This window comes from Gallus gallus, chromosome 15 (assembly GCF_016699485.2).
Source record: "Gallus gallus isolate bGalGal1 chromosome 15, bGalGal1.mat.broiler.GRCg7b, whole genome shotgun sequence".
NCBI classification, from domain to species: domain Eukaryota; kingdom Metazoa; phylum Chordata; class Aves; order Galliformes; family Phasianidae; genus Gallus; species Gallus gallus.
The window spans coordinates 7698688-7724330 of NC_052546.1; the positions used below are offsets into that span (position 1 = coordinate 7698688).

The following is a 25643-nucleotide window of genomic DNA, read 5'->3' on the forward strand; positions in this document are numbered from 1 at the left end:
GCCGCCGGGAGCAGCGCGCACGCGCCGCGCTACGAGAGCAGCCAATGGCGGCGCGGCGCCGCGCGGGGCCGCCGGGACCCGTAGCGCGGAGGATGCGGCGCGGGGATGCGGGCGGCGCTGCGGAGGCAGTTCGGCCGGGCGCGGTGGGCGCTCCGCGTCTCCGAGGCGGCCCCGCGGCCGCGCTGCGTCGGGCCCGGCTCCGTCCCGTCCCCGCGGTGCTGGAGCTGCGGCGGCGCCCTCTCCGGCGCCGATGCGGCCCCGCACTTCTGCCCCCGCTGCCGGGCCCTGCAGCCGCCGGCGCCTCGGCCCGACCTCTTCCGTCTCATGGAGTGGTGAGTGGCGGCGGGGCGGACTCGGGCGGCGCGGGCCGCGCTCCTCACGCCGCCTTCTGTCGCCCGCAGTGAGCGCTCCTTCCGCGTCGACGCGCAGCGGCTGCAGCGGCGGTTCCGGAGCCTTCAGCGCGCGCTGCACCCCGACCGCTTCGGCCGCAGACCGCCGGTGAGTGCGGAACCGCCGCCCTGCGGGGAACGCGCCGTGTCGGCCCCGAGCGCGGGGGCTGCGGCCTCTGCTGAGCTCACGGAGTCGTAGAACCGTCTCAGTCGGAAGGGACCCCCGAAGGCCGTCTGTTCGCACTGCCTGCAGTGCACGGGGACACCCACAGCACCAGCAGTGCTCACAGCCCCGTCCCCTGACCTTGGGTGTCCCCAGGGATGGGGCACCACCACCTCTCTGTGCGCCCTGTGCGGTGCCTCACCGCCCTCAGTATGAACAACTTCCTTATATCCACTGTAAACCTCCCCTCTTTTCGTTTGAAGCCGTTTCCCCACGTCCTACCACAGCAGACCCTGCTAAAAAGTCCGTCCCTTCTTTCTTACAGCCCCTTCAGATACTGATGGTGACACAGCGCTGCTGTGCTCTTTGTGACTCCGGCTATCAGCAGCCGATGCGTTTCTATCCCTGCTTATTGATGCATTACTGTTATTTCTCCTCCACCCGCAGAAGGAACAGCACTACTCGGAGCAGCACTCCTCCCTCATTAACAAGGCCTACCAGACGCTGCTGCACCCCCTGAGCCGCGGCCTCTATCTGGTGAGTGCCGGGCTGGGCGGATCCACACACCCCGTTCATCCACAGCCCCGCCGTGGGGCTGCTGGTGGTCCCACAGTGCAGGCACTCAAAGAGCCAACAGCCCCCTTTCCAAACTGCCATCTTTCCCTCCAGCTGGAGCTGAACGGGGTGGAGCCGGCGCAGGAGACGGACTGCGATGCGGATTCAGAGTTTCTCACGGAAATCATGGAAATCAATGAGAAATTAGCAGAGCCCGAGAACGACGAGATCCTTGCCGAGATAGAAACTTTAATCAAAGGTGGGCTGAGAGGTCTGGTGGTTTCGTACAGAATGAATTCCACATCCCTGCACTCTGTGTAATGCAGAAGTCTTTCTGAAGACGTCTGGTTTAGGTATTTTGGTACCACTGTCACTAAATTCCATGCATTTTGAACAGACTTGCTGCAAGCGCTGTCGTTTTTTTCCCCCACAAAATAGGAATGCTGTCTTTCCTAATTCACACCATCTAAAAATCCAACCTAGCTTAAGAAAATCCGTATAACAGTACCTATTCTGATGGCAAAATGGCTCTGTGTATTGGTCAGGCAAAGGATTACATTCCAGCTCCTGCAGGTTGCATCAGGGAGACACGCAAACAGTGTACAATTCCAGCTTCTTCCTTCTGTCTACTAAAATATGTGGAGTGCACGTGATGTTGAGGAAGAATCCTGGGTGCAGCGTTGGGGATCAAAGCAAGTTAAACTGCTGGGAAGTGAGTGGCCACTGGTTTGTATGGTACTGCTGTGTGTAAAGCTGTCTGAATAAAGAAACGCTTCTGGAATGATGATGAACTGACAGTGCTTACACAGAGCTCTCATCTTCCCAAGGACCACACCACAGTCTGAGTGCAGCTGTATTAAAGACAGAGGTGGAACAAAATCTGAATAAAATAATTTGTTTTACAGATAGACAAGAAGAACTGACCAAAGAGGTGACAGCAGCTTTTGAAAGAGGTAGGTGTTTTGTTAAGTAAGTTTGTTAAGTCTTGTTAAGCTGCCATAAATATTGGTTATAAATGCTTAAGAAAAAACACATTCTCTTATTGAGAATAAGCAGGCAGGAGCTTGAGCCTTTCCAGACAAGATTTTGACACTGGGGAAAAGTCCTTATATTTCTCTTCTAGGCCTCACAATTTCTTTACTGTTCGGTTTACATCGCATGTGTTGTAATCCTAAAATATCTTATGGAAAGTAGTAGTGGCACACGAAGCATGAGAACCTTATAGCTTGCTGTTCTTTGTACGGGGAGCATCAAGGACTGCACTGCACCTATCCCTGTCAGTAGCCATCCTTCCCCTCCAATTAATAGCTTAAGGAGCAGTTGTTTCAGTAGCAGTTCTGGAATTGCCCCTATGTGTACCAGAGTGCTGCCACTCTTCTCTAGTTTTCAGTGATGGCAGTTGGTCTAAGTAGAAACACTCCCCCTACAAGTATGTTTTGTCTCCTTTATATACTTAAAATTCCCCCGTTTCCTCATCAACTCCACGGCCACTTACAAAAGAGTTACTGAAGAGCATTCACGTCCTGCTTCCTTCCTCAGTTCTTGTTTTGTGGAGCACTTCTATTAAGGGGTTCCAAACCCTCCCATAGAAAAGTAGCAGTCACTGCACGTTCCTCCATGTGAGGGCTCCCACAGCGTGCAGTCCGTGGTTCTGAAGCAGCTGCTGGCAGGGGAAGCTTGAGATTCATTTTGAAAATGAAAATTCTGCCCTCCTGGTCAATAATTGTCTGTATTTTTCTTTCCCGTTTCCTTGCAGATGACCTTCAGGAAGCTAAGAAGCTTCTAGCCAAAATGAAGTACTTTGCAAACTTAGAGGACAAATTAAAGAACAAGAAGATCCCTTCCTGATAGTGCCTCCTTTAAGAATTTATGTTACTTTTAATTAAACTGCTGATTTAGTAACCAAATCCAGACAAATGGTGTTTGCCTCCTACACCTCTGTTAAAAGCTTTAATTCTGAGAGAAGGAAAACAACCAGAGGAGCTGCAGTGCCTGCTGCAGCACCTGGTCAGTTCCAGCTGGGAGTAGGCTGCGCTTACAGCCAGGAAGAGCCGCACTGTGTGCCTAAGATTACTGATCTCATATTGTTATGGGTGTGGAAATTATCAGATGGACACTCAGTGTGCAAGTATGACTTCTTACTTTTGACTACTAAAGTACATAGAGTTTCCTTTTTGTTGAAGAAAAGTCCTGGGTGCAGTGCTGGAGCTCAGAGGGAAAGCTCATTCAGCTCTGCCTCATCTCCTCCTGGTACATATCCTACCCCCTCAGCAAGGAAAAATCTTTAGAGGTGAAATGATTTGGATTTTTTTCCTTATCATCATTATCTGTCCTTTCTTCTCCTTTATGCTTTTGGGGATGTTGATTTCAATCAGCCAGGAAATGACCTTCAAAAACAAGCAGAAGTTTTAAAGCCCTGTTGGATAGTTGGAAGTATGAAGGCATGAGGTTGGAGAAAAACAAAAAGCACAACTCAAAACAGGTCCTGTCTTTATTATTACTGTTTTGGGAAACAAATCTTTCTAATAAACCTCATTATTACTTAAGCTAATCTAAAGAAGATAAATCACATCAGTGTCACACTGCCTTGATTGCTTTGAGACAGACTGCCTGTGTGTGTGCAGGAGAACGAGCAGGGATTTAATGGCCTTCAATCTTATATGAGCTGTATATTCTTCAGTAAAGCACAAACAGATGCCTGGATCTGAAGAAAGGGCTTAGAACTAAGAGAGCTACTGAAGCACAGTGCCTACCCAAAGGCAGCTGCTGGAGGCAGTGAGGAGTGGAATTCATTTAACAACCACTACCACCACTTCTGCATTCTTACATCAAATCTTATCTAAACATTGAGTCTTCTGTATAATTCGTTCTAACAGCAGTTCAGCAGTATCTGTGGTAAGAGCATCTTAGGAAGATTTACTTGCCTTTACTTAAACTTCCTCTCAATATGCAGGAGGAAGTAATGAACTCCTTGTTCATAGTGCTACAGTGCTCATTTAGAGGGCAGCATTTCTAACTCTCATGAAAGTCATTCTGTCATAGCTGTGAATATACTTCAATGTTCACCACGGAGTTGGCTTCTTTCATTAAGTTCCGTTTCCTTTTCTTTGCTTTTTCTTCCAAAATTAAGTTTGTGGAATTCCTTTTTGATCTCCAGAAAGGATTTGTTTTTTGTCTCAGGAATTACGAGGAAGATGAAAGCAGCAACTAAGGAGCACTCCAGTAAGAACACCACAAAGCAGTACTGCTTCAGTCCTTTCTGAAAAGAAATAGCACTTATGATTGCACCACACTTCAAGTACAACAGTGAGTTTTGGAAAACGAAGAGCCTGTTTTGTTTTCCATGATAACCTGATTGCCTGAAGCTCAGTGGGCTCCCAGCAAACACGACCCCACCAGCCCTGAGTGCTCCTTCTGCCTCTGCTTTGACATAAAAACATGAAACATTTCTTAATACTCCTTCATCTTAATGAAGTGCTGAGATTCAGGTTTTCTAGTTTTGATATCTTCTGTTTTTCCTTTTAAATCTGAACCCCTCACGCATTCCTTTTCCTTTTTACTTAAAAATTTTAGGTCCTGACAGACAGTAGCAAACTGATGTCTCAGTTACACTTAGCTGAGGGTTTGTGTGCACCCAATGTTGAAGTCTCACTTTATAACAGAAAGCAGTTTGCTGGAACCTTAGAGAAGAGTTAAGTGGGAGGTGAAGCAATCTGCAAAAACAAAGTATGCCAACTTACCACTATAAAAGGAAAAAGCATTCCAATGGTGAAGAAACTAACCCAGCTAACAGTCCCTCCAATCATGCAGGCAGCAGGACGTGAAGACTGCACAAAGATTTCAGCTGTCAGCGTGTTGGTTATGCCACCTGGGGGAGTGCATTTGAGAGACAACAGGTGATGGTGGCACATGGCTGTCTGCAAAGTACTCCTAATGGCACAAAGAGCTGCCATTTTTAATGGCACGTTTGTGAACCTCTGCCCACACAGTAAGCATTCTTCTAAAGTGGTCCTGTTTCAGCAGGACTGCTCAGGCACCAAAGGTCCCTTTAAAGGTGCAACAGGTTTTTTTCTTGCTGCTTCTATGACGTGCCTGAATGGAGGGCCAGAATTAGAGCCCCACCTGACACACAGCTGGCCCTGACAAGAACACAGCCCAAGCCTCAGTTTCAGGTTGTGTGATGCTATTCACTCTAATGAGACTGCCTGACTTGCATTCCTTAATGAGAGCCTCAGCAGCCTGAAGTAAATACTGCTGGCATACACAGCAGAGCTGCTCACGTTTCTCCTTACACCCTCCAAGACACAGTTGAGCATTTTAAAACATCCTTTACTGGGTGATACCTGGTCCCAGCCCAAAGCTCAGTATGAAGGCAAATATTGACATCATGCTCACATATGGCACCCAGGAGTACAGCTCCTGGAACAGAAGAGAATGAAAAGCTTCAGTTTGTATTTCAATAATCTAGTTTAAAATTTGGGCTTCAGTTGCACATTCCTCACTTATTGAACTTCAAGCAAGACCAAGAATTATCCACAGATGCTTAAGTCTTCTATATTTAACAGGACTGCTTCAGAGAAAGTCAATACTGCTGATCTCAGATTTTACCAAATGGCTTCTAATACTTCCATCAAGATTTACCATCAGTCCTCTGAGGCAAAAACAGCATCAGCATTGAAAGTAATTATTACTACTCAACATTTTGGCAGTGCTTATTTTGGCATTTCAGACCGATCCTGTGAGTCACCCTATTACCTTTGAGCACTCAGCAAACAGATTTTCCTCATTGCATTACGCGTACATAAAGTTCAATAGTGCAGTGAAGAAGCACTGGGATTACTACAGATGCATGCACATAAAGCTAGGTGTAACAATCAGCCCAAACCTAAGCTTGAAATGTCACAATCCGAAAGCAGACTCAGAAGTTTACAAAAGCTACATTTTCCTCTAAACATTCATTTCAGGAGCTGCGTGGAACTACCTAATGGGAGCTGGTACAGCATATAGAACAGTTCACAATGCACCTCTTAACACTACACCAGAAAGCACGGCAACATGTTATATTCTCATGGTTACTTTAAGGCACTGTGAGTATCTCCAAGGAGTTCCCACTGGTTTTGTGAATTCACATTTAGTAGCCTGAAGCACCTTTTGAATTGAAGCATTCACAAAATATGTCTGCTTGACTTTACCTTACCATTAAGTGACTGAAGTGGCCTCTGATACTTCATGTCATCCCTCCCTAATATTTCAGCCTAGAATTAAAGGACTGTATAAACGTTATCATTACACAGTTTTGTCAGCATTAAACACAGCTGTAGCTTTAAAACAAATACAGGAGCAAATATTTGAGAGCTCCCTCTTATTTTATAGAAATAGCCCCAGAATCAAACAAATCTTTCAGCCGTTGTCATTTTTTTTTACAGTGCCATTCAACACAGCACAGCTCCCACCTTCCAGCTTTGAGCATCACAGATTCACACTCACTGTTAGTTATATCACATAACAAAAATGAGTCCTACTGTACACCTGGTAAGTCAGGGAGAACGTTAAAACAATGCTCCAGAGGGTCATAAGGAGGTATCCCCCAAGGATGAGATATCTTCTTCCCACGCGGTCTATAAGTAAACCCTATGGACAAGAAATGTTTTGTTACCATGCTGAGCTCGTATTTACCAAGGTCAAATGGTTACAGTCTGTACTAGAAGGCAGAAGGAATTGTCGCATACACAGGTGAGTGCTGTGAGGCATTCACAAGCGCCAGTGCCCAGAGTCACATAGGGGATTTCCTCAGCTGAGATCCCAGCTTGCTCGAAAACATAGGTTGCATAGAAATAAATCTACAACAGAAGGGGGGGAAAAAAGGCAGGATTAGGTATTTGCAGTCGGTAAACTGTCAACTGGAGACAAATCACATTCATATTAATCATACATCTGAATCTATTTTACACTGCGACTTACAGCATTTATCCCACTGAGCTGCTGGCCCATAGTTATCACAACGACAGCAATGAGCTGCCATCGCACAGTGCCATCAGTGAAGAGCTGCCAGGGCTTCTTGGGTTTCTCCCCATCTAAGGCAAAGCACTCCTGCTGTATGTCTGCCATCTCCCTTTGGTACTGTGAAGAACCATGAAATCGCTTCAGAGCTAAAAACAAAACACAACACTCAGCTTTACCTATGCCACAGTTTCTGGAAGATCACCTCTTTCCACAAGGACCCAACCTTTGCTAAAATACAAACGTTTTCTACTTTAAGAAGCTAAGGAAAACAGTGATTTGCTTTGTGACTTATTTTTTGCTTGCTGGTTGTGATGCTGTAATGGGATAATAGCAGGGTGGCAAAGTCTTTAACTACAGCAAATGAGAACGAGCCCAAATGCAGCAGCCACACATACAGAAATGAAGGAAAAGAGCTGCTTACCTTTGGAAGGCCTCAGGTAGGCAGGGATCTCCAGTAAGAGATGCCCTCACCTCCACTGCCAACCCTTAAATGAGGGCTGGGAAGGGCTGGATCCTGGCTCCACCCCTTTCAATCACTCAGGTACACTGCACACACCTGGGCTCCCCTGGGTTGGCCCTGCCTTCCCACCAGGTGCTCAATCACTGCTTTGGGCTGTGACTCAGCATCTCCACTACACTGGTATTCTAGAATGAAGGGTATCCTCTTTACTTGTCTTTTGCTGTGGTGGATTAGAAGTGAGAGGCATTCCCCTTTTCTTCTATTTAAGTGAAATACCTGACCTTGAAACATTCCCAAGGCAAAGTGTTTGGAATTGTTTTCTACCTGGGCCACAAACTGCCAAAGTCTTTTCACTGGAGGTGACATTCAAAGCAGTTGACAGCCTTCTGCTTAAATTCCAGACAAACATCACATCTTTTGTTATGCTGATGTCTTTAATTTTGCCACTGGGATGCGTTTAGTGGACTGCAGGGAAGATGATAACTGATTCTCCTAAAGCAAAATATTACCTGAAGTCATTTGGATGGAAGACCAAAGGCCATGTGACTACATTGTGCTGATAAAGAGAAAAGTGAAACCTGGAACCCAATGTGCTGTCATAACCTTCTGAAGATGCAGAGAAAGAACCACTGTGAGTTACCTTTGGCACAGCTCAGCTCATCACCTCTATCAATAAGAAGATATCTGGGACTTTCAGGAAACCATGGCAGGAACAAAAGTTGGGCAAATGCTGGAACACAGCTGCTGGATAGCAAAAGAGGCCAATATGCTTCTGCACCTAATATTTCCCTGGGAGAGATGTGGGGAGAAAGCAAGACGTTTGCCCTTCAATAAATGCTTCTTGTAACCTGTTACCTACATGTTGTGAACCCCAACAGAAAGAGGTTTGCAAAGCATTTTCCACCCACTCTGAAATCAGGCTTCAGTCAGGAAGAAACAAGCAATGCTGCTTATTGCTATGCTGACTCCAAGAATTAGCTTCAGAGTTGCTGTAGCAGTGTCTTCTAGCAATACAGGAACATAAAAGCGTAAGAATTTCACCTCAAGGTTAGCAAAGAGACTCCCAACTGCTTTTGAGAATGATACAATAATTTGCCATTGAAAAGAAAGCAGAAGGTCACCTGACCCCACCTCCCAGTCAGAGCTGATCTAATGAGGTATATTTACATAGAAAGGAATCGTTAAAAATGGTACAGTTAGAATCAACAGGAAGAGGAATGGTGGGCAATATAACCTTATGCAACAGAAAGCATTTTGCATTGTAAGTACTGACCTCAGATTAGTGAGCCTAAGTTTGTATTCTAATTTATTTAGGACTTCACACCTAAAGTAATCAGCAAAATCAGTTAATTCAGAAGATGGAATAAGGAAAAAGGGATTTCTGAGGGCCTCAGGTAGAGGGGCAGAGAGAAGAGGAAAGAAAAGATGAAGCAGATAACGTGCAGTGACTCATCAGGGCAGGAGGAAGCTTGTGGCAGACTTCATGAAAGGAGCTTTTCATCTACAATTCTTCAGGAACCAACTGTACAAACTCCCCAGCAACCTCATCTGTTCTCACAAGGGATGAAACCAGCAGTAGTGCTACTATAAAGGAATTCAGAGGCCCTCCCTCAAGTCCTATCATATGCATGTAGTTATAAACCACTATCTCCAGGAAAAACATGAACTTGGCATAACTGTGCCCATTTACTGGTGCTGTTCTGTTTAATGTATCTAAACTGAGAATAATTCCTTAGGGAGACAGAAAGTACAGACAGTTTGGAGTTTTAACAATACAATGGCAAAAGCAGGTTTTTCAGATCTTTCTGTTACACCTTTCTGTATAAATTTGTTCAGTAGTGCTCCAGTGAGGATCCTTCAGGAAGCTGCAGGGAATGGCAATTCCTTACACACAAGGAAGACGAGGTAGAAAAGTACATATTTCTAACCTCAAACCAATTATTTGTCCTGCCAGAATGCCCCCAGTCAGAAAGATGGAGCTGCCCATGGCCATGCCTCCTCGGAGATGTTTTGGGGCAATCTCCCCAAGGTACAAGGGTTGCACACAGAGCCCAACACCTGCAAGTCAAAGGAGAAACATTCTTCTATGAACAGACTGTACCTTAGCAGCTTTCCACGCATCACATGATATTCAGCACTTAACCCTGGGTTTCTATGCTCAAGAACGCTCATTCCTTCACCACACTCTGTTTATTGAACAATGATGTCATTAATGAAATATGACTTTGTTCTGGCTACCTGCAACCACACCAAAGATATGGTTCTTCGTGCCATTACAAACAGGTGTAGTGTTATAATGAGATGGAAAGTACCATGACAATAGCAGGGTGGCAAAGTCTTTAACTACAGCAAATGAGAACAAGCCCAAATGCAACAGCCACACATACAGAAATGAAGGAAAAGAGCTGCTTACCCTTGAAAGGCCTCAAAGTAGGCAGGGATCTTCAGTAAGCAATACCTACACCTCCACTGCCAACCCTTAAATGAGGGCTGGGAAGGGCTGGATCCTGGCTCCTCCCCTTTCAATCACTCAGGTACATTGCACACACCTGAGCTCCCCTGGGTTGGCCCTGCCTTCCCACCAGGTGCTCAATCACTGCTTCAGGCCATGACTTAGCATTTCTGCTACAACAGGTCACACTATGGCAGGTCAGCATTACAGGACTTGAGCCTTTTCAGTCTCCAGGTTTTGCTTTGGAATATATCACTGAAACACGTAGGAAATGGATCTTTTTCTATGAATTTATCTGCCTTCAGAGTCCAAATTAAACAACAGAAAGTCTTTCAGATCAAATCTACAAAGCAGCACACAAAGACGTATTGTAATATCTAAAGACTCATCAGTAATGTTAAGCCATCGTACACCACAGCTTACTGAAAGCAGGGGTAGGAGATCCCTTACCTGAATTTATACCGATCAAAAACCTTCCAACAATCAGCAACTCAAACAACCCTGTTGAAAAACTGATCCCCATTAAAATGGCAGCCAGTATGGCTATAACGTTATTCATCAGAAGAGCTCCTTTCCTGAAGGAGGAAAAAATAAGGACTAATCAGTAACATGGTTTTTAAAATACTTTAAGTTTTGGTAATACAGACAAATGGGCTCTGGTCTGAAGAGACATGCTGCTCACTGGAAACCTGATACAACTGTTCACTCCCATCTAAAACCAGCCATGGCAAAGTAGGAACGTGGCTTTGTTCATTCACACTGTGTTTATATGGAATGTTAATGAAATATCACACATCACACAGCACGTCCTTACCATTAATACAAGGCACAGACGTATCCTTATAGGAAATGTGTTTTCACACAGTATTTCCATGCTCTTGGAAGTGCTCCTAGGGAGAAAGTAGGAAAAGAGAACGTGCTCTGTGTGTGCCTGCCCCTGTGACTCACCTGCCGAGCTGAATTGCCATGCTGCCTCCAATAAGGGCTCCACACAGACCTCCAAGTGAAAAGATAGAAGCAATGACAGACCAAAGAAAAGTCAGCAGATTGGGATTGAGCTCCACGTGATAACGACTGGCCCAGGTTTCATTTAAGAACTTGTGGATGTGCTGCAGTAGAGAAAGAATGGTGTAAGCACAGCATCCCATCCAGCCCTGCAGCATTAGGAGTCACACCTAAACCCTGAAATCCCACCCTGGGAGCCAACAAGCAGGATCTTCTCTGACACAGCAGATAGATGCAATAGCAGATGATGCAGCGTTCCTGCCTCCCTGGGAGATGTTACTTGTTTTATTCTGTTAATTATTCTAAAGCAATTACACAGGATAGCTGAATTACCACAAAGCAGAATACTTTACCTGAGTGGGGGCATTGATAATGGAAACGTTATATCCATACTGAAAGGTCCCTCCAATTCCCACCGAGCACACAGCCAGAAACAAGGTCCAGCTGGGAAACTAGGGAACAAGAGGGTTAGGTATGAACACAGGTGGGCCCTTGAACTCACATGTGTGTAACACCCAGGAGAAAAATCAGTGAGATAATCATGGGCTTTTTGGACTGTGAAAGTTATTTGGTTAGAAATCAATATAAGTATTCAAATATCCGTAGTAGGAGAACCATTTCACACTGATGTTGGCCACAATTGTAGTGTTTTCCAGAGAGACAAACATGACATCTACTGATCCTTCCATTAACCAAGTACCATCCGCACACCCTGTGTGCCTCATGGGTTACATGCCCTGTAACCACCTTCATTTTGCTGCCATGAGGTGCACCCACAGCAGCAGGCTGCCATCACACGGTGCTGTGTGCCCTCTACCTCAGCTAAGAGGTGTTGATTTTTGAGCCAGCCCTTGCAGGACAGTTTGGAATGAGTAAAATAAGACCGAGAACCCCAGCATCAGGCATACATGAAGGGGAAATGGTTTCCTCTAACAGCCCGTGATTAACTTCCACTTAAGTACAAACAAAGCAGAGAAAAAGTAATGCTGATTGCATCTCACAATTTACTTCTTGCTGAGAAATGCAATCTCTCCGTTCCCATTTTATCTTCTTCCAGCAATATAACAAAGTTTCACGCATAACTTCAAGTCTAAAACAGGCCAAAGTCAAGATAATCCTGGCAATGATTTCCTACGCCTGCTAAAGACATGGTTTTAATCTACATAATAGAACCAGAGCCATCAAAGCACGCTTAGAGGGAACAAACAAGAAACAGCATAATCCTGAGCAAGCACTACAAAAATGCAGCAGCACAGCCTTAAGAGCAGCACAGAGATTTGGTTCCCTACTGACCCACTTCTCTGAACAAGGCCTTCCTTCACCCTCACCTCGTGCTCCTTATCTGCTGAGCAGCCGGCTAAGAACTCTTGTGATGAACTCCACGATCCACTCAGAGCACTCATGAAAAACCATTATTTCACATTTATCAGAACGCACCCCTCATATAGTACTCTATTTTGAGTTACATTTTAATCGAAGTTGGAAATAGCACAGGAAGATTTATTTAATATTAAGGGTCTGCTATGCCTAATTGTGTATATATTCTTACACCCATATACTGTGGCACCACAAACATGTAGATGCCCATCTCTCCAGCCACATCCCCGCTCTGTCCCAGACACAGAGAGCTCCAGCACTAACAACATACCTGCCCCATCACCAGCACAAAGCCCTAACAAGGCACCTAAGCCACTTGTGGTTACAGGACACACCTTTAGGACACCTTATGCTCCCCATTTGGTTACACTAGATGTACCAGATGGGTCTATTGATCATACACCTCACGAGAGGTCAGCAACCCCTGCACATAACATCTGCTACGATGAGCTGCAGGCCCATCCCTCCCTCCTGTGCCCCTCTTGCTCCTTTGAGCCTCTGGTTCCAGAGTGAGAGCTACAGTGAGAAGACACCGCAGGGGGTCAGGAAAGGAGCCCAGGATCACTGACCTGAACCATATACACTTTGCTTTGCTATGACACCTCCATTCTTCCTCCTGCCTACGTCAGCCTGCTCACTCCCCTCATATGCTGTGTCACATGCATTGCAGTTTGGGCCCAGATTTCTTAGGCCACAGAAAACAGCCTCGTGTGCTTCACGAGTTATTGAACTCGTGGTGGTTAACGAGCATTCCAACTAATTAACCATGAAAAAGCAGGGAGTTTCACGACCACGCAGTGCTGTTAGGAGCCGCAGACTTTCTGCAGGACCCATCTGTGAGGCCACAGAGCTCCACTTACCTTGCTGGGTGCGCTCAGCAGGGGCTGGGACTCCATCCACAGCATGGGCTGAATTAGATTTCCTTTGCAAAAGTTAGTAAACTACACTACGGGGATAAAAGGTGCCAAAGAAATTCAGTTATTATTGTAGGAAAACGCAGATGTTTGTGCTCCACCTCCAGCCCGGGGGATCCCTCTCAACCCTTCTTAAGATGGAAATCAGAGTAGCTGAGGATGGAGGGGAGCTCAGGGATCCCCCACCCTGCCATGTGCTGGCTGCCCCCAGCTCAGCTGCCCAGGGCCCATCCATGGCCTCGGGCACCTCAGGGATGGGGCACCCACAGCTCTGGGCAGCGCTGCCAGGGCCTCAGTGCCCTAAAGTCCAATGCTCACAAAACCTCACAAAGCCACAACAGCTGACAACAAAAGCTCACGGCACGACAGTAACAGCTCCCAGGAACGCGTTTAACAGCAGCTCGCTCATACCAGAGCAGAAAACACCCTTCAGCCACCCGTCAGCCACCGACCTCGGCTCCCAGCGAGCCCCACACACCGTTACCTGGCGCTCCGGAGCCATTCCCGCCCGCCTGCCGCCCGCAGCGCCGCTCAGCCCTCACCTGACCGGGATTGGGCTGCGGTCCGCCCCACAGGGATCAGCCGCGCCGGGCGCACTGCGGCTCTGCCCCCCGCTCCGGGACCGGCACCGGGACCGGGCCTCCACGCGGGCAGCGCCGAGAGCGGCCGTGCTGTGCCCCATAGCTGCGACGGCACCGCCACAGCCGCAGCGCTGACTGAACCCCGCGCCGCAGCGCCGGCCGCCCCAGCACTACATCTCCCGTCGCGCCCCGCGGCGGCCGCAGAACTACAGCTCCCAGCGTGCTTCGCGCGCCCCCTCCGAGCGGGGCGAAAGGCCTGGAAGCGAGCGGGGTTCTGGCGGTGCCGTCCAACTTCGGGCGCTGCGCGGCCCGGCGGTGAGGCGTTCCGGCGGTGAGGAACGGCCCGGCCGCTGCTCGCTGCTGCGCGGTACGTCCGGCAGGGCCGCGGGCCGCAGCTCGGGCCGAGTGTTGGGGGGGCGCCGCGGGCCGCGCCGAGGGTTGCGGGGGGGCCTTCCGAGGAGCGCGGCGCTGACGGCCTGTTTGTCCCCGGCAGGAGCAATGGCAGCGCTGGGCAGATCCTGTCAGGGCATCCCCGCGGGTCCCGCGCTGGAGTTCCCGCAGGCCGCCGCCGCCCCTGACCGCCCCGTCGTGCCCGGGGACGCCGTGGGCTGCGTGCAGATGGTGGGGAACGGGAGCGACGGCGGCTGCGGCTCTTCCGGCGTGTGCCCGCCCGGCGGCTTTGACATCGCCTCGTTGGCCGCGCTCGGGAGTTACAACGAAGGCGTGGCCGTGCCCCCCGTCGGCTCCTTCACGCCCGCGCCGCACCCGCAGCAGAGCCACAGCCGGTGAGTGCGGAACGGAGCGCCGCGTCGGCCCTCAAAGATCCGCTTCAGTTCCCGGAGCGGTCGTGGTTTGTTTTGTTCCAGTACTGTGGGATCTGCACGTTAGGATTGCGTTGCTTGCTTTGCTGCCTTGAAGTCTGTTGCTGAGGGATGAAGAAGCCTTCAAAAACTGAAGAAATGTGAGCGAATTTACTGAGACCTTGATCATAGGCTCACAGAATGGCTGAGGTTGAGGGGAGCTTAGAGATTCCCCACCCTGCCATGTGCTGGCTGCCCCCAGCTCAGCTGCCCAGGGCCCATCCATGGCCTCGGGCACCTCCGGGGATGGGGCACCCACAGCTCTGGGCAGCACTGCCAGGGCCTCAGTGCCCTCTGAGCGAAGAATTGCTTCCTCACATCCAACCTCAGTCTCCCCTCTTTTAGTTTGAAGCCATTCCCCCACGTCCTGTCACTGTCAGACCAAACAAAGAGTCACTCCTCTGCTGCTTGTAAGCACCCTGCAAGTACTGGAAGGCCACAGTGAGGTCTCCTTGGAGCCTTCTCTTCCCCTGGCTGCTCTCAGTGGCTTCTCCCAGTCTATACATGTATCTGGGATTGCCCCAGCCCAACTGCAACACCTTGCTCTTGGCTTTATTAAACATCACTAGCTTCTCGTGTGCCCAATTTTTGAGCCTTCTGATAAGCTCTTAAGCTCTGATGCCTTTTAAAAATGAAATTGCTTTTTGAAATACATAAACACAAAACTTTTATATAAAGACACAATTCTGTCAAATTTTGCTGTTTGGTTACATTTAATTTGAGCACGTTGCCATGAGATAACGTATTAAGAGGCTGAAGTTAGATCACGTGCTGCTTCCTTGAGCAGTTGCATGGCAGTGCAATTGGACTTGCCCCTTGGTGGAAAAAATAACTAACATAAAGGAGAAGAAATGATCAGGCATTGTGCAGAGCTCAGCAATTACAGCCTTCCATGGCTTTCTTTGGAACAACATGGTCCTTTTAATCAGAAATTTCCACTCCCTTCACAGCTGGTGCTGCATGGCAACTGTTGCTCTTAGCATTGTTCAGGCTGTGAGTGAAGCTTGAAGATCAGTGTCACAGGAACACAGATGTACCAGGCAGTAACTACTACTCTCTATTTTGCAGTGTCTCTGTTCGATGTGGAAAGAAGCATAAGCTAGAAGAAGAGTCAGAAGGGTAAATTAAATTTGTGTTTTATATCCTGAAAAAAATTAATTTCCCTAAGTATTGGAGTGCATCTTATCTACAAAATGCATAGGAAGGGAACTTCTTCCATTGTTTCAATTTGGAGTTCTTCCCCCAAATTGTACATAAGCCCAAACCCACTGCAGTTTCCTCATTAATTGTACAGTACTGATTTTCTTGCATGGGTACCCCCGTTTTAATAAGGGCAATGTTGATGTATTATTTTGTAGAGGTTTCCTTTTTGCAGCTTGTCAAGCTGGATGAAATGCACGTGACTTTCTCTAACATTTTGTCCTCTAGAAAACCACATTTCTCTTTGGTCAATTGTAAACTTGTTTTGTTTCCTAGCTGTCCCGTGAAGAAGAAGAGACTGACAGGAGCCAAAAACTGCCCTTTGAATCCCAGCACTGAAGAGTGGATTCTCTGTGCAGGTCAGCAGGCAGCTGGGGAGGTAGCAACAAGTCAGTATGGTGGCAGCCATCCTGAAACTGCCATGTTAGAAATTCCCTGTGAAGAAATGGAGCAGACAATGGGGGAGCAGCAGTGCGAGGTTGCTCGCAGGAAGCTTCAGGAAATTGAGGACAGGTAAATGCAGGGATTGACTGGACTGCCTTTAGTAAGCTTTGCCTTTTTTTTGGTGGGTATTAAGGGGTAAAAGTAGCATTTACAATAGTGTTGCCACACTGCTGAGTCTGGAATGAACCTTCTGTGCAAGCGGTGTCTTTATAAGCTGCCTGTGGTTTTGTGAGTGTTGTGGTTGATAATGTGATCTGAACTCGAGGATGCAAGAACAAGAGATGCTGAATAAGTAACAATCTCCTCAAAATCATCACACAGCATCAATATGCTGTACTGGGTCTTTAGTGTCTCTTGTGTGTATCCAGAGCTCACGTTTTTAACTTACATTCTCTATTCAGAATTGAACTCAGCTTCTCCCTCCCCCCCCCCCCCCCAACAAATCACAGTTTGTTTTATGATTAATAGTAAAAATGCTCAGGATAGGTATGTATTTGTGAGTGTACAGAACAGCATGAATCAGAGATCTCTTTCCTCATATGTAAGTCTGAGGTTCATCTTGTTAACCATCAGGTGGCTTGGGAGTGGGAAATGGGGTGGCTCTTGTCAGTCCTCTACAGTCCTGTAATAAATGTACTGTGCATTCTTGTCTGTCAAAGGCTTTTGGGAATGCCATGTGTATGTATCAGTTGACTGCAGCTGAGCTGGTATTCCAAAATACTCTAAAATGACTGCTGCAGACAGTTGGAGAAGCAAAGAAGTTATATAAATATAAAAACCATTTTTAGATGAGTACTTTATGATGCATGAAAGGATGTGTTTTTTCATGGGTAAATAAGAGCAGTCATTTCTCTTCATTTGGCTATACCTGCATTACAAATTATGCTCTATGCCTCTCAGAGGATTATTTCCCACCTTTCTCAGCTACTCTACTCAATTTTCTTTAAAAGGTTTATCAAAAATAGAGGAGATGCCTCCAGTTCGTTCTGGATTCCTCAACTTGTACTGTTTTAATCTCAGACTGATGTAAAGTCTTTCCAGATTAAGAAATATATTCAGCAGCTTTTCATTAATTCTGAAAATTAACAGGTGGGGAGCTGAGCAGGCAGAGTTACTGGGTAACAGACTCACTGTTCTAATAGGACTGAATTGTATGCTTTCCCCAGAAGCTAATGTGGTTTGTGTTTTCTTAGTGTTACTGTGCACTGCTGGACGATGCAAAGATAACAAAGCTAGCTCAGGTACCAGAAGCTGCTCGAGTGGCTTCTATGGTTGCAGTCGTTCTTAGGGTATATTGGCCCAAGAGAGACTCGTGTTTACATGGCCCCGCTGCTTCTGGTACCCCAGCCTAGGCCAGATATCTGCACTGTACAGTGCAGTGCACATGGTTAGAACTGTAGTCTGCAGTGGATGTGCCTGTTAAAAGTATGCTCAATAGTGTTTATTTCCCTCTTCCCCCTCCATTCCTAGGATAATTGATGAAGATGAGGAAGTTCATGCTGATGGAAATGTTAGCAATCTGCCCACTCTTATCCTGTCAGATACCCTTAAAAAAGGGATGAAGAGGGATTTTGGTGAAGTCCTGACAAAGAAAATAATAGAGTCTATGTAAGTTCTGGAGGAAATCATGGTGCTATGTAGCTAACACGTGCAAATGAAATGAAAGACACAGTCTCGTGTTTGTGGAGATGTCCTTAATTAGTGCATGATGCAGCCAGCATTGTGTAACAGACCATTCACCTGGTCAAAAAATAGGAGAACTATCCTAACGTAGAACAGAATTAAGTGTAACTTAATTCTGGTCATCAAGCTGTCTGTTTTGTACCCCTGGTTTGTACAGAGTGAAATATTTTGAATAAACGGTTATATCCTCATATTTATGTATGTGGGTTCCCCAAAGGTCCTCAAGTGTGACCAACGATGCTCATTGAGTTTGGTGGAAAAGAGAAAACACAGAGTTAGAACTAGAAGTAATGGAACTAGTTACGGAAAAGAAAATTGAATAGGCAAAAAGTTGGAATGTGCATCCTGGAGTATAGTTCCGGGCCAGCACAGTGGATGAAGATACTCACTGATCTTCTACATTTAGCAGTTGTGATTGCAGAACTTTAATTTAACTGACACTCCATCCCTTCTAGGAGCCGTCCTTCTATGGAGCTGGTGCTTTGGAAACCACTTCCTGAATTTCTCACAGATAAACTGAAGCCTGTTTCTGTTAAGAACTTCAGGCAGCAGAGTACTGAAGGGTGTCAAGCTAAGCAGTCAACACCAAGAGCTGCTTTTGACCCACAGACTGAAACATTCCCTGAATCACAACAGACTGCCATGTCTCCAGATCCATATCCTAGTTTGGGAATCTCTGGATGTGCAGAAGAAGAAATGGAGCTGTAGATGCCAAACCGTAGACTGAAAGTGGTGACCTTGTGATGGTTTTTTTTTTGTTGTTGTTGTTATTTTTATTCCCTCTTTCCTTCTGGTTTGTGTGAATCTGAAGTTTGGTTATGTTTTTTTTGTTTTCCTAGTAGCAATTGTAAGAACATGGGTTGGCCAGACACAACTTTGGGAAACGTTATAAAAAGATAATTCTGGTCTGTAAAATATTCTCATTTTTACTGAGAAGGCAACCCAGAGGCCTTTGGAACAAGGAAGCAGCTTTCCATCTTTGTTAATGATGAAATATCCTCCTAATGTCCCTGGAAAGGTTTAAAATCCAATTAACTGAATGTTATGGTGGCTTAAGGCCCACTTTTCACTCACTGAGCCATTTAGACTGGTGCATATACTATGCTTGGTCAGTTACTTTTATTCACATTAGAGAAAGGTATCAAAAGGAAGACATACTCCTGAGTCTGGTCAGAGACAGGAAAGTCACCCCTGTAGAAATACAGCTCTCCACACAATTGCTGTTTCATCTGCAGCTTGCACTTGATGTCAACTCCAATACTGAAATGATACGTTCTGCACCTTGGTAAGGAAGGAATGTTATGGCTGAGCAGAACCCTCTTGCTTTGTGGAAAGTAAAACTGGCTACTAACTAGGAAGGTGTATATTAACTATAGTCCTCTTTGTTTATGGTCTCATAAATGTGGGGTTTTTAATGCCCCTCCTCCCCAAATGGCACAAAGTCTAGAGAGAAGTGGTTCCCAAGCCAACTGATGCACATTTGACATTGTGATGTGATTCTTTATAAGCACTGAGCTGGCTAGTCAGTTCAAGACAGCGTAACTTGATTAAATAAGATATATCCTTTTATTTTGCTAAAGGTGGTACGTAGATCAGATAAGAGGGAGCTGATTTTCTGGGGTAAAGGGGGTCAAATGCTGAATGTCAAGGTAAACAAGTCCCAGACTTTGAGATTGCTGACACAGATAGTGAAGAAGATGCTTGTTGTTTGCATGAGGAAGCCTAGATTTATGGGCTCAGCTAGAACATGCCATTAACATGATGCCACATAGTTTATACAGATATATGACCAAGTAATTTTGTATCCTGCTTAGGGTGTTAAGGAATCCTCAGTGCACTACAGCTCATAGCTTTTTTCCATGCACACTACTTCCATTACACTTAAACAAGGCAGACAATGTCATCTTCTGGTCTCAAGTCCTCGGCCTTTTCCAGAGAAACCCAAACTGAGGCTTTTCTTGAGAAAAATTCCTTTCCAAGTAATAGATTCTGTTGAGTCTCCACATCCCAGTCTGTATTTGATATCGTGCTAGCATGAAGGAGCAAGTACACTGACCTCTCACTAATGCAGCTGTCTGCGTAAGAAAATTTATTCATCCTGTGCACAGCTAATTGATAATCTTTGTGGGTTTTTAAAACATTTAAATAACTCATAGTTGACAGTTTGATTTTAAACTTGTTTTTGCAGTCATTCTTTTTTGGCTCAGAACAGCAGCTTTCTTTGAAAGCTATCCCTGTTAGTTAAATCCTACGTATAGCTTGCTCTTCTTGTTGAAGTTTTTCTGACATTTGCTGTCTGGCTAAAATATTTCAGAGCTTCACTAAAAACATTCCAACATTTGAATAGGTATTATGCTGCAAACTGGTATCTAAGTACTATTCTGGGACTTCGGAGTGTGTGCAGCTTTTTCTTGCTCTTATATCTATTTCAGAGTCTGTTACAAATCTCTTGCATGTAATGTGTAAAATTTCTTATGTATTATTATACTGTTGAACTTGCTTAAAATGTACAGCCTTTGACCTGCTGCTACATGGCTTGAGTGTAAAGTAATGCAGTTTGGGGCAGGCTGTAGTCATTGCGGGTAGAAAACGCGGTGCCTCTAAATATCTATTTTTAAGGTTGCAGGATTGTAGTGAAAGCTCAAGATTGGGACTGACTTAACTGATAGCTCTGATGCTAAACACATGGAAAAGGAAGGATAACAATTCCAAAAACGTGACGAAACCATCTCAGCAACACTTAAATTTTGGCATAGGGTACAGAAGACTCTGAGAAGCCAAGATGTTAAATCTAGACAGTTTCCTCCCTACTCAAAATACTGAATGACAAATTGTCAGTTAAATTAACCAATACTGACCTCTGTTATTCTGTCAGCTGAAAGAAGAACTTACTGGCAGACTACTGACAAAGACCACGAGCTGGGAAAGAACTGTGTCCAATGCATTTGGTTTAGATTCATTTTAAGATTTGTCTAACTTATTTATGCTGTTGCTAGGACAGAACAGGGCTGAAGTGCTTCAATTGGTGGGGGAGGAAAAGAGTGTGAGTAAAGCAGGAACCAGTTATCTAGAAAGACTGAGCAAAATCACTGCTCTAGTAATTGGTGAGGACAAACTACCAGGTGTTTCCACACTTCTGTATTTGTAAGAGTTTGATTTGTTGTTGCCTTCCTTAAGGGACTTTGTTAACTCTGTTTGCAAGGAAGATAGAAACCTGATGCAGTATTAGGAAAAAGTTTTATTTTGAAATATGGAAGATCTGATTCTGGTCTGTCTTCTCTTGGGGCCAAATCACCATTTGTATGTGAGTTTTTCAATAAATTTTCTGAAGTATTTTTAGATGGTGCAATTCATCCTTAATACTATGAACTACATAAAAACAGTATGGTAACCACATGCACACTCTCTAGACTCAAGTCTGGTAGATGAAGATAAGAGGGAACAAAAGGGCATAAGTAGTAGTCCACTTCTATCTGCTGTGTTTTAACAAATTTTGGGTGTGAACTTAAACAGGCCATTTCCAAATGTGATGGGAATGTGACTACAGGACACCAAGTTTTTAAAGACTTAATGTTTGTTGCTCACTGAGACATGTTTTGATCTCTGAGGTAAGTGGAAATGTACCACTGAAAGCAGGCAGTCTATATCCATGTCACTGGGTGGCAGTGTTGCCACAACTTTAATTGGTTCATCACACCTGGAGAGCTGTGCAGTAGAAGAGTTAAAGCTGTTTCCAACAGCAAGTACTGAGGATTATCCTATTTAGTTCATTTTACAAGACCTTTACAGCTCATCCCATGCATATTCACTAACAGTGCTGTAACTGCTGAAGCACCATAGGTCAGCACAGGTCTAACCCTCCAAAGATCAATGAGAAGAGCAGGTACAGGTGTACCTGTTCTAGCTTGAGGTACAGAAGTGCAGAAAGACCCTCTCCAGAAACACCTATGAGTTTAAAGCTTCCAGACACCCAGATACACCCTCCCCCCCTTTACTGACATACAAGGCAAGAAGTGAGCTGCATTGCACTTTAATTGCACCAATATAGTTAAATAAAATGGAGAAAGCAACTCTACATAGCCAACAGAAAACAAGCATTTACACAATAAATCTGTAAAACATACAGACTATTTAGTTTTAACCCAGCTGTCTAAACATGGATATCCCAATAAAGCTTTCAGTGTCGAACAAGAGTATTTTGATTTTCAGGTTCACTCCAAATTGCCAAGTTATTGAGAAATTAAATTTCTTCTCTTCTAAGAGAACACTGAATGGGAGCACTGGGGGAGAAAAACAACCCTATTTTTTTTTTTTCCTTACCAGTAGAAATGAATGGCCATCACTACATCTACCAGCATTCATAGAAAGAAACAAGCAATACTTTTCTGAATACAGTCAATTCCACCCCTCTCCACCCCCCCAAAAGGGCATATCCTGTTACCCTGCCAGGAGATAACCAGGGACAAGTTAACACTACCAAGTTAGACACTGATCAGTTGAGGAAAAAGTTCATTGGCAAAGCTATCCTCCCAGGTATGGTCAGTGTCAAGAGGAGAGGGCATGTCACTGAAGGGTGACAGGGATCCTTCATATCCAGAGTCACTACCAGCATCCAGCAGATAACTTGAGGCTGCAAAGCTATTTTGAGAGGGAAGCAGATGAGAGATGCCCAGCTCAGGCATTAAGCTGTCTACAGGTTCCTCTTTCACAGATACTGGGACCTCAGCAATAGCTTTGTCTTCAGGCGGAGAGAGAGACACTCCCTCGATTTTCACAAGCATATTCGTTTCATTGCCCATTTTAACAGGAAACTCCAATATTAAGGGTTTTGTGTACACATGATCAAACCTTATGAGTTCATTAATGGCCTCCAGCTTAGCTGATGGGGACCCCAGAGAGGGAGAGGGGGAGGTCGGTATGGAATTTGTTTCTCCACACATCTCTTCCTCCAGCTTTTCCAGGCTGGATGATTCTGAATCAGCACATTTGAGAAACATTTCTGGGTCCAGACTGTCCAGAAAGCCGAACAGGAGATCAGACTGCAGAATAAAATACTGTTTTAGAAACACAGCCTACTACTGTAACAACACATTCACTGTGGCACAACTCCACTTTCATGTGAAAGTTAAGGTACACTTACATCACCACACAACTGCAACTTTACAAAGAGCAACTGTCAGTTATCGATACTGGTAAGACAATCATTGATCAGAACTACCTCATTTATTAACTCTCTTAAGAGTAATAGAGACTTCCAAACACCACGATAATTGCATATTAGTAGATCCTCAGTATCTGAGACCCTTCACATACCAACACCACAGTACCTATTGGCTCTAGAGAGCAAGTACAAGAACCAGGCACAGGCAGATCTGCCCATGACCAAGAGGTATGTAAGCTTTCAGAGTAGGAAGCAATTTATACCTGATTGTCTTGAAGCTTCAGGTAAGTGTAGACATCAATAACCAAGCTTGTTTTCAACAAGAGTAAAATTAGGGTATGTAGTCAGCATTCGTATGCTTATGTCATATAAGCTGGAAGACTGCCCAGACAATGTTTTCTAAGATGACAGAAACCAAACTTGATGAACTTGCATTAACATCTCCTGGACTCACGGGATACTCGTTAGATCTTAAGCTACAAGTGGGGCATTCTAAAGCTTAATAAACAAGCTGGCAAAAGCCAGAAAATTTATATTAAAGAGTCCTGTAAGTAAGTCTTCAGACTATTTAGGACAGGAGCAGATGCTCACCTCAGAATCTGAAGAGTCACTGCCATCAGAATCCATGTGGAGGTTGTCAGGAATGGTGACAGCTGGGCCTGCACCTGCTGCAGAGGAACACGTAGTCTGAGTGCTGCGGACTCAGCGGACCCGGTCACCAACCTGATGTCATCCACCTGGGATTCCTTCACATCCTGTACAAGGAAAAAGCCCCATCAGTCACAAGTGTTCTGGCAGGCAGGACAGCACCCCTAAGACCATACACTTCTGCAAACACTTCCACTATTAGGTTCCCTACTTGCTATTCAACACCTGATGAGGTGAGACCACTTTCTATGGTGAGTCAAGCCTCCCCACCCGTTAAATGACAGCCTGACATCTCACCACTTTCCCTGTTCTTTTGAGACACGCACAGATGACTGTAAGATCTCTTTCTTCCTCCCTACCACGGAGCACAGATGAGCTGTGGGTGCCCCATCCCTGGAGGTGCCCAGCCCCATGGATGGGCCCTCAGCACCCTGAGCTGGTGGTGGGGCAGCCAGCCCATGGCAGAGGTGAGACTGGGTGATCCCTCCAACCTCAACCGTTCTATGTTGCTACATGACACAGAGCAGCACCCACGCACGCTGCCGGGGTTCCTCACTGCAGACAGCGCCTGCTCAGCACAGAGCCGCTCCCGGCAGCTCCGGCCTCAAAGCGCCGCGCTCCGCTCCGCCCCACGGCGACCTCACGGAGAGGCACCGCCGGACTCTGCCCCGCCGGGGGCTGACGGCACTCACCGTAGACTCGCACTCCGGCTCTGTCTTCAAAGCGTCCAAGCCCAGGCGGCAGCGGAGCTCCTGGTTCTCCAGGGAGAGGCTGCCCGTCTGCTCCCGCAGCCATTGGTTCTCCCGCAGCAGCCGTTGGTTCTGTGGAGATCGGCGCGCGCGGTCACATCGCGTCCCGCAGCCGCCCCCCCGCGGCCCCCCGGCCCGGCCCGGCGCTCACCTCCTCCTCCAGCTCCACCACCTGCTGCTCCAACTCCGTCATCCGCGCCTTCTTCCTGTCGCGGGCGCTCTGAGCCGCCACGCGGTTCTTCAGCTTCCTGCGGGGCACAATGCGGTCACCGCCGGCGGCCCCACAGCCCTCCCCGCACGGCCCAACGCCGCCGCCCCCCCACCTCACCTGCGCAGCGCCTTCTCCTCGGGGGTCAAGTGGGTGAGGCGCTGCCGCTTGCGGGCCGGCGGAGGAGCCTCCGCGGGGTCGGGAGCCGCCCCCGCGGGCAGCACGACGGACAGACGGCGGCCGGCAGCGGACTCGGCCGCATCACTCGGAAAAAGGAGCAGCCGCGGGGCTCCGCGCAGCGCCGCCATGACCGCTCCGCCGGCACAGATCAGACGGCACCGAGCAGCGCTCTGCCGGCACCGCGGCCCCGCCCGGATTTCTATCGTCGTGGCTCTCCCTGATTGGTCGGGACGGAGTGACGTACGGCGCCGCGCGGGCCGCGATTGGCTGCGGGAGGGAGCGAGGCCGGGGCGGATTGCATCAGACTGTGGGGGAGGGGTTGGCGCGTGGCGGGCCCTGAGGGCGGTGCGGGGTCGGCCTGCGGGCCTTTCGTGCGGTGTTCGGTTCAGCCCCACAGCCGCTCCCTGCTGAGCGCTGCCCGTGGTGTTTGTGTCCGTTCCGACTGTAACGGTGTCCGTCACCACGTGCGGTGTTAACATCTGTTGGAAGGAAGGCGCAGACCCGGCAGTCCAGCCTTGTTGGGTGCCTGTAGCACCGCTAAGCCTGGCTGCGGAGTGCTTACTGAGAACAGCCTTGCCTATACACTGCTGCTACCATGGGGATACAAACGG

General features: G+C 46.9%; 4 protein-coding genes across 14 annotated transcripts; 2 read left to right on the plus strand and 2 right to left on the minus strand.

Annotated features, from left to right (window-relative positions):
- The first annotated feature begins 73 nt into the window (after positions 1–73).
- HSCB (HscB mitochondrial iron-sulfur cluster cochaperone) lies at positions 74–3014 on the plus strand. 3 transcript variants are annotated; one of them, XM_040648550.2, is made up of 7 exons: positions 74–332; positions 402–498; positions 1000–1089; positions 1222–1366; positions 1653–1819; positions 2013–2060; positions 2864–3014. In XM_040648550.2, exons 1-6 carry the CDS (start codon positions 106–108, stop codon positions 2028–2030), a joined length of 744 nt encoding a protein of 247 aa, XP_040504484.1. In that variant the 5' UTR covers positions 74–105; the 3' UTR covers positions 2031–2060; positions 2864–3014. The 3 variants fall into 3 exon arrangements, 2 of the variants coding, with proteins under 2 accessions (XP_040504484.1, XP_003642255.2); XR_005840163.2 differs by lacking the exon at positions 2864–3014 and having other exon boundaries at positions 1681–1819; positions 2013–2061; XM_003642207.5 differs by lacking the exon at positions 1653–1819.
- A 566-nt stretch (positions 3015–3580) lies between these two features.
- SLC2A11L5 (solute carrier family 2 member 11-like 5) lies at positions 3581–14071 on the minus strand. Of its 8 annotated transcripts, none has more exons than XM_004945642.5 (13): positions 13861–14071; positions 13265–13350; positions 11381–11479; positions 10971–11131; positions 10473–10597; positions 9499–9628; positions 8211–8359; positions 7069–7256; positions 6837–6947; positions 6637–6738; positions 5451–5526; positions 4848–4975; positions 3581–4366 (listed from the first exon to the last, which is right to left on the minus strand). In XM_004945642.5, exons 2-13 carry the CDS (start codon positions 13307–13309, stop codon positions 4163–4165), a joined length of 1518 nt encoding a protein of 505 aa, XP_004945699.1. In that variant the 5' UTR covers positions 13310–13350; positions 13861–14071; the 3' UTR covers positions 3581–4162. The 8 variants fall into 8 exon arrangements, with proteins under 8 accessions (XP_004945699.1, XP_015130968.1, XP_015130970.1 ...); XM_015275482.3 differs by having other exon boundaries at positions 13803–14071; XM_015275484.4 differs by lacking the exon at positions 13265–13350.
- A 68-nt stretch (positions 14072–14139) lies between these two features.
- Positions 14140–21425, plus strand: CCDC117 (coiled-coil domain containing 117). 2 transcript variants are annotated; one of them, XM_003642208.6, is made up of 6 exons: positions 14140–14266; positions 14393–14684; positions 15828–15878; positions 16236–16472; positions 17874–18011; positions 18542–21425. In XM_003642208.6, the coding sequence occupies exons 2-6, from the start codon at positions 14398–14400 to the stop codon at positions 18792–18794; spliced, it is 966 nt and encodes a 321-aa protein (XP_003642256.3). In that variant the 5' UTR covers positions 14140–14266; positions 14393–14397; the 3' UTR covers positions 18795–21425. The 2 variants fall into 2 exon arrangements, with proteins under 2 accessions (XP_003642256.3, XP_015130972.1); XM_015275486.4 differs by lacking the exon at positions 17874–18011.
- A 675-nt stretch (positions 21426–22100) lies between these two features.
- XBP1 (X-box binding protein 1) lies at positions 22101–25225 on the minus strand. Its single transcript, NM_001006192.2, is given in 5 exon segments — positions 22101–23125; positions 23839–24002; positions 24588–24716; positions 24796–24892; positions 24973–25225. Coding segments are annotated over 5 exon segments (768 nt in total). The 5' UTR covers positions 25161–25225; the 3' UTR covers positions 22101–22935.
- Positions 25226–25643: the final 418 nt, after the last annotated feature.

Bases quoted from the DNA above. Each gene is read 5' to 3' on its own strand.
- HSCB (XM_040648550.2), top strand. From the start codon at position 106: ATGCGGGCGGCGCTGCGGAGGCAGTTCGGCCGGGCGCGGTGGGCGCTC. The intron at 1,090-1,221 runs GTGAGTGCCGGG...CTTTCCCTCCAG, and splicing joins TGAGCCGCGGCCTCTATCTG to CTGGAGCTGAACGGGGTGGA. The intron at 1,367-1,652 runs GTGGGCTGAGAG...TGTATTGGTCAG, and splicing joins GATAGAAACTTTAATCAAAG to GCAAAGGATTACATTCCAGC.
- SLC2A11L5 (XM_004945642.5), bottom strand. From the start codon at position 13,309: ATGCTGTGGATGGAGTCCCAGCCCCTGCTGAGCGCACCCAGCAAG. The intron at 6,739-6,836 runs GTATGCGACAAT...TCTTGTCCATAG, and splicing joins GCCTCACAGCACTCACCTGT to GGTTTACTTATAGACCGCGT. The intron at 5,527-6,636 runs GTGTACAGTAGG...CTTCTGTTCCAG, and splicing joins CGTTCTCCCTGACTTACCAG to GAGCTGTACTCCTGGGTGCC.
- CCDC117 (XM_003642208.6), top strand. From the start codon at position 14,398: ATGGCAGCGCTGGGCAGATCCTGTCAGGGCATCCCCGCGGGTCCCGCG. The intron at 15,879-16,235 runs GTAAATTAAATT...TTTGTTTCCTAG, and splicing joins CTAGAAGAAGAGTCAGAAGG to CTGTCCCGTGAAGAAGAAGA. The intron at 16,473-17,873 runs GTAAATGCAGGG...CTCCATTCCTAG, and splicing joins CTTCAGGAAATTGAGGACAG to GATAATTGATGAAGATGAGG.